Source organism: Nyctibius grandis, chromosome 3 (genome assembly GCF_013368605.1).
Source record: "Nyctibius grandis isolate bNycGra1 chromosome 3, bNycGra1.pri, whole genome shotgun sequence".
Lineage (NCBI taxonomy): Eukaryota > Metazoa > Chordata > Aves > Nyctibiiformes > Nyctibiidae > Nyctibius > Nyctibius grandis.
In genome coordinates this window covers 87,107,192-87,113,985 of record NC_090660.1, presented here as the reverse complement: position 1 = coordinate 87,113,985, position 6,794 = coordinate 87,107,192, and the positions used below count along the sequence as shown (strand labels likewise).

General features: G+C 46.6%; 1 protein-coding gene across 2 annotated transcripts; it reads left to right on the top strand.

The window, feature by feature from the left end:
* The first annotated feature begins 354 nt into the window (after window positions 1–354).
* On the top strand, window positions 355–6,195 carry CCN3 (cellular communication network factor 3). Of its 2 annotated transcripts, none has more exons than XM_068396776.1 (5): window positions 355–413; window positions 453–739; window positions 1,101–1,352; window positions 3,197–3,405; window positions 5,426–6,195. In XM_068396776.1, exons 1-5 carry the CDS (start codon window positions 355–357, stop codon window positions 5,720–5,722), a joined length of 1,104 nt encoding a protein of 367 aa, XP_068252877.1. In that variant the 3' UTR covers window positions 5,723–6,195. The 2 variants fall into 2 exon arrangements, with proteins under 2 accessions (XP_068252877.1, XP_068252878.1); XM_068396777.1 differs by having other exon boundaries at window positions 355–420; window positions 508–739.
* Window positions 6,196–6,794: the final 599 nt, after the last annotated feature.

Here is a 6,794-nt window from a genome sequence, read left to right as displayed (position 1 = left end):
CCCGGGGGAGCGCCTCGCCTCAGATGCCCAGCCGGCTCTGCCGCCGGGGCTCCGGTCCTCTCTCCATGTAACGCCTCGGGGAGCCGGCTGACGCCTGTGCCGCCCGGAGCCGGGGAGGGAGGGCCGTGCAGGCCCGGCGGGGTTGGGGCAGCGTCTCGGCGCCGCCGGGGCAGGTGGCGGGAGGAGCAGGGGGAGCGGAGCGCCCGGCCCGGCTCCAGCTCCCCGCCTCCGGCCGGCGCTGCCCGCTGCGGGGGGGTGGTGGTGGAGGGGGTCCCCGACGGCCTCTATATAAGCGGCTGCAATGGCTCTACGGGCAGAGCCGAGCGGCGCGGCGGGGAGGCGGCTGCCGGGACCATGGCGACAGGCGGCGGGCAGGGCCTGCCCGCCCTGCTGCTGCTCCTCCTCCTGCGGCTGTGCGAGGCAAGTGCGGGGCGCCCGGCGGGTGGGGGGAGCCGGCGGCCGGGCCGGCCCCATGACCTGGCCCTCGGGGCCGCTTTCTCCCCGCAGGTGAGCGGCCGGGAGCCGGCGTGTCCCCTGTCCTGCGGCGGGCGCTGCCCGGCCGAGCCGCCGCTCTGCGCTTCGGGGGTGCCCGCCGTGCTGGACGGCTGCTCCTGCTGCTTGGTGTGCGCCCGGCAGCGCGGCGAGAGCTGCTCCCCGCTGCTGCCCTGCGACGAGAGCAGCGGCCTCTACTGCGACCGCGGCCCGGAGGACGGCGGCGGGGCCGCCGGCATCTGCATGGGTAGGTGGCGGCGGGCGGGACGGTCGGGAAGTGCCTGGGCTGGCAGGCCGGCAGGGCGTCCCCCGCCTGCGGCAGCCCTCCCGCCCCGGGGCGGTGGGGACAGCCTCCCCGGGCCGGGCCCGCGCGGTGCGCGCTGGGGCTGCCGCTGTCCCGCTCTTTCCCGCCTCCCCTCAGGCGCGGCGGCCCTTCCTTGGGGCTGCCCGCAGCGCGGCGGGCCGAGGGCTCTCTCGCCTCTGCCGGAGGGGTGTCAAGTGTGGCCTGCTCGGGGAGCGGGGGGGCAGCCCGTCACAGGGCGGTGGGAGGCGCGGGGAGGGTGCCCGTCCCCTCCGTGTCGGTGAAATGCGTTCACTTTTCTCACTAGTGCTGGAAGGAGACAACTGCGTGTTTGATGGGATGATTTATCGCAACGGGGAAACGTTCCAGCCCAGCTGCAAGTACCAGTGCACCTGCCGAGACGGACAGATCGGCTGCCTGCCCCGCTGTAACCTGGACCTGCTGCTCCCCGGCCCCGACTGCCCTTTTCCCAGAAAAATCGAAGTCCCTGGAGAGTGCTGTGAGAAGTGGATCTGTGACCCTAAAGATGAAGTGATTTTGGGAGGTTTTGCTATGGCTGGTGAGAAAACTAAAACTAATTATCACATTGTGAGGAGGAGGTGGTATCATACTGGAAATATCCATGGGGTTGCCAAATCTAAGACACATTGCTTTGTGTCGTCATTTTTTACGCTCATTTTTTCTCATCTGGAGTCACTAGTAAGTATACCAGTGGTTATGAATAAAGGCAGAGCTTGATAGGTAAAAGAAAAGATATTCAGAAGATAAATGTGCATAGCAGTTTTAAAAGATGGTTAACTTGAGTTAGTTCCCAATTCTGAAATTTCTGTTTATCTGGTACAGAGTAGTTCAGTGAGTGGAATAAAACAGGGCCAAGCTCATAATCCTCCAAACATTATTTCCACCCCAGATCAAAGCTGCGGTCTTGCTAGTTGCTCTGCAAGAATATGTTGCATCATAAATACTATTCTAACAGCTTAGTCTACAAGAGACTTTTTTTTCCCCTTAAATTCCCCAGCTATTACAAGTGGTCAGCATGGTAGCTAAAATGCCAACAAATTCCTGCCTGTCTGTACTAGAGCTCTCATCATTATTGTTGGCATCAAAAGTATTACAAAGTACTTGGAGAAGCAGTGGTTTTAAACACAGTGAGTAGATCTGAAAAAAAAAAGATCCCATTCCAAAACACAAAACTCATAAACTGCTTTTGTAATTGAAAAAATAAAGCTACATAATATTTTCCCCCTGTTTTCTTACTGAATGATGTCTCCATCCCCTTTGAATTAGACTATTATTTCAACATAAATTTTCATAAGCTACTTCTACTGAGAGTTGAGGGCACTGCATTCTCTTCCAGTCACTGCTCTTTGTGGTCTTAAGCAGTTAGTTATGCTGAAACTCAGCTAATCCATTTGAAAAACAAGTAAGGAAGTTTCCAGGAAGAAAAGCTCTAATAACTTGTCAGAGCGCTATGAAGTGTCAGTTGTAAGGCACAAAAGGTATAAACAAAAAGCTTGCCAGCTTTCTACTCTTTTTCCTTTTCTTTGATTTGTTTGACAGTGACAGGCTAATCTGTAAAATGCCTACAGATGGATTATCTACATTCTTTCGGCCGTCCTTCTTGGGACACCACCTTTTTTCGAGCTTTACCATGCAAAAGGCAAAAATGCTGTTGTAGAGGAGCTTAACAGCAAGAGCTGTCACTGACGGCTCAGTTGTGTTGCCTCATTCTCTTTACTGCTGTGATAACAGCTGAACCAAGCTATACAGTGAGCAATATTTACATAATACAGCTTAACTCTGCCATGAGGGCAGGACAAAGATCAGAGTTGGCTATGGCTTTGAGTAGCTAACTCCTGGAAATTACTTCCTTCCTCCCTCCCCGCCATCACCCTAGCTATAACCTGTCAATAATTGACAAGACTAGGTGACTTTATGACTCTCGGAGTAAAGAACTTTACTTCCATGCTGTTTATTAGTTTAGATAATCGTTCAGCCTCTCTGAAATCATATCTAATACAAATATTTTTATGACATAGCTTTAGAACAGATTTGTGATGTATTTGCATTGGCAAGAGTGAGGAATAAAGAGTTATTAGAATTCTAAACTGGTTAATAAATTGAGAGTAATTCTTCCAGCTATGGGCTTGAGTGAACTGAATATAAAAGCTTTGCTGCTTACACTGATAGGCACCTTTCTGTTATTTTTAGATGTAGGAAGTTGCCATCCAGGGCTCCTAAAAAGGCAGCTTTTAAAATGCCTAAATCCTGTCAAAAGCATGGATTTTGGACCTTTTTGTTTTGTCTCACGTGTTTCTTCCCAGATGTGGTAGAGCTCAATTAGATACTAGATTTTCACATGAGTTGTTCTTGTAATAAAGTTCTGTGGGGTTTTGTCTCCAGCCTACAGACAAGAGGCCACACTCGGGATCGATGTGTCGGATTCAAGTGCCAATTGCATTGAGCAGACAACAGAATGGAGTGCTTGTTCCAGAAGCTGTGGAATGGGGTTTTCCACCCGTGTTACCAACAGAAATCAACAGTGTGAGATGATGAAGCAGACACGGCTTTGCATGATAAGACCTTGTGAAAATGAAGAGCCATCTGATAAGGTATGCTGCAAAGAGTGGCAAGGGGGCAGTGTCTCTTCAGCTGTATTCCAAGGTTGCAATATTATGGTCTAGAATGCTCCAGATGCAAGTGTACGTAAATACACCTTTTAGCATGTGTGCAGGAAGCCCAGTGTTTTTGGAAAGCGTTAGACTTGCTGTTCTTGCCGCGTAGCTTTGTCCTGCACCTCCAGCAGGTCAAGGGAAGTGATTCTCCCCCTCCAGTCTGCTCTGGTGAGACCCCACCTGCAGTACTGCGTCCAGCTGTGGGGTCTTCAGTACAGGAAAGACATGGACCTGTTGGAGCGGGTCCAGAGGAGGGCCACAGAAATGATCAGAGGGCTGGAGCACCTCTCCTATGAGGAAAGGCTGAGAGAGTTGGGGTTGTTCAGCCTGGAGAAGAGAAGGCTCCGGGGAGACCTTATTGCAGCCTTTCAGTACTTAAAGGGGGCCTATAAGAAAGATGGAGAAAGACTTTTTATCAAGGCCTGTAGTGATAGGACAAGAGTTTTTAAACTAAAAGAGGGTAGATTCAGACTAGGTATAAGGAAGAAATTTTTTACAATGAGGGTGGTGAAACACTGGAATAGGTTGCCCAGAGAGGTGGTAGATGCCCCATCCCTGTGGAAACATTCAAGGTCAGTTTGGACAGGCCTCTGAGCAGCCTGATCTAGTTGAAGATGTCCCTGCTTACTGCAGGGGAGTTGGACTAGATGACCTTTCAAGGTCCCTTCCAACCCAAACTATTCTGTGATTCTATGATAATTTGAGCCATCCCAAACAGATCAGATGTGTTTCATGTGCAAGACTGTTTTGCCAGCTCACGCAGTCTAACTTCTCCCACAAATGCAATTACACTACCTGTATGTATACTTCATAGTTGCTCCAGTCATGCAGAATGGATATGTCAGATTTCTAGTCTGTTGAGCATCTGGAACTGCAGAGAAATATGTGAAATCCTGCAAAATCTGCTTGGGTAAATTAAACCTTATCTTAATCCCTAAGATGCTTTTTCCAAAAGCAAATCCAACACTGACACTTCAGGTGCAATAAATGTGTATCTAAGGGAGATGACTTTTTTGCTGCTTCTACACATTATACAAGTGCTGCTGTCAGGGAGAATAACATGTAGCTAAGTAAGAGGACCATCACTTTGTGTAATGTTCTGAGTGTTGGAAAGCATTGCTAAGGCCTTTGCTGAATACTCTGTGCAGTTTTAAATACTGTGTTTTCAAAAGGATATGAAACATTTGGGAAGAGTTGGGGAGACTAAAAAGGATGATCAGAGGTCTAGAAAACGTGTTCTGATAGGGCAAAATTGATTGAACTGAACTTTTACTGAATGCAAGAGAACAGAGATGCGTTCTCATAACTGTGCTCGGATGTTGCAGCCTGTTCTGAGTCAGTGGGGGATACAACAAGAAATGGAGAGTTTAGACTGCATAAAAATTAAGAAATGAGTGAAAACCTTCCAGGCAGTAATAGTGAACTGTTAGGATTGTCTGGGGCAGATGTGGAGTCTCTGTCACTGGAGACTTCCAAGGACAAGTTAGACAAGTGTCTGTTAAGAATAACATGGATAAAGCTTGATTCTGCCTTGCGTCACAAGAATGTCTGTCGAGGTTTGTTTTAACCCTCTTTTTTTTTTCCCCTGAATCTAGTCCTGTAACTTGCTCATTCGGCTTCCTGATTCTCTGATGGAACTACACTAGCCTGAGTAGTTTTCCACCAGAGTATAGTTTCATAATGAATTTTGGTTTGGCTTGTGACAAGATGACAAGAGTGGGCTTTTAATTATTTGTCATTTATTACTGACCCAATAACACACTGGTGTCAAAGGGCAGATCTTGTAGGAGTTACCTGTAAGTAACTACTGAAGTAGCTGCAGAGCCTTATTGCTGTTGAACGAGCAAAGACAACAAATTTAAGTTTTCAGAGTAGACCTGTATCCTTGCATGTCAATTTTTAACTTCTTTCTGGCTTATGCAATGAAGTATCTAATGTCTCTTCATATTTGTCTTAGAAAGGGAAGAAATGTATTCGAACAAAGAAGTCCCTGAAAGCTGTTCGCTTTGAATACAAGAACTGCACTAGCGTGCAGGCATACAAACCTCGTTACTGTGGCCTCTGCAATGATGGGCGATGCTGTACTCCACACAGCACCAAAACGATTCACGTTGAGTTCCGCTGTCCTCAGGGCAAAGTCCTAAAAAAGCAAATGATGTTGATCAACACCTGTGTCTGTCATAACAACTGTCCTCAGAGTAACAATGCTTTCTTCCAGCCGTTAGATCCGACGTCTAGTGAAGCAAAAACATGAAAAGCATAAATTAGGTAGCGCAAAAGGTATAAATAGTTTATATAAAACTTGACCCACAATCAGGTGAATATAACAATTGGATATGTAAAATATATAAGATGTTTTTCAAATCAGTCTAGGCGCTTTCTTTTTTTCTGTAGTTTATTACATACCTCGTTTTACATTTTCCCCCTGCAACTGTCTTTTATTCACTTGAAGGATATTTTGTACCTTGGACAGAGCCTTCTTTTTTTCTTGACGGTGACATAAGGATTACAAAGTGAACAGCTAGTCTTTCTTCTTGAGTTAAGGGGATCATGCCACAAGCTCTTTAAGAGTAAATGGATTCCTTGGGGCTTGCATGATACCATAGTACATAAGCTTCCAAGTTCTTAACTTCACTTTCCATAATGCATATAAACGCTTGAGCGGTGTTCTTTTTCCATTCTAATAAAACTCCATTTCTGGTAACAGTAAAAATCTTACTGATGAAAGTGTTGCATTCTTGTGTCTTATAAAATACCTTCTATCTGTACCTCTGACTTTCTCCGAGGATTAAGTTTGCACATTCCCCATGAAGTGACATAGGTAAGATCTCTTATCCTGAAGCATAGCAGATTGATAGCTGACAGCAAGTAAATTTCTCTTTGGTAACTTCACTAGCAGTCTAATCCAAAACCCACTGAAGTTAGCATCTTAAGAGAACTTGTTTCTAACCAATGTGTGTCTGTAGATACAACTATTTGGATGCAAAAATAAAATTTCTGTAAATTCCTCTAAAATGCTAACTGTATCATATGGTGCTTCATTTCTTAGAAAGGTGTGTATGTAAATAGAAACTGTATATATTGTAATATAACTTTACTAAGTAAATAAACTTTATGTGGTATAAAATACTTTTTCCTAAAGTTGTTTTTCTTAAATTACCAACTTTTAACAGCTAAAAGCAATGGGAACAAAAAGGGTCTGCAGACTCATAAAATCAAAAGCCCGTATCTTGTGATGTTCGTAGTGTACCTCATCCTAAATCACTGCCCTGACAGGTATGCAGTGTCTTGGTGCAGGAAAGGATGAGTAATTTTTGAGGCACGCA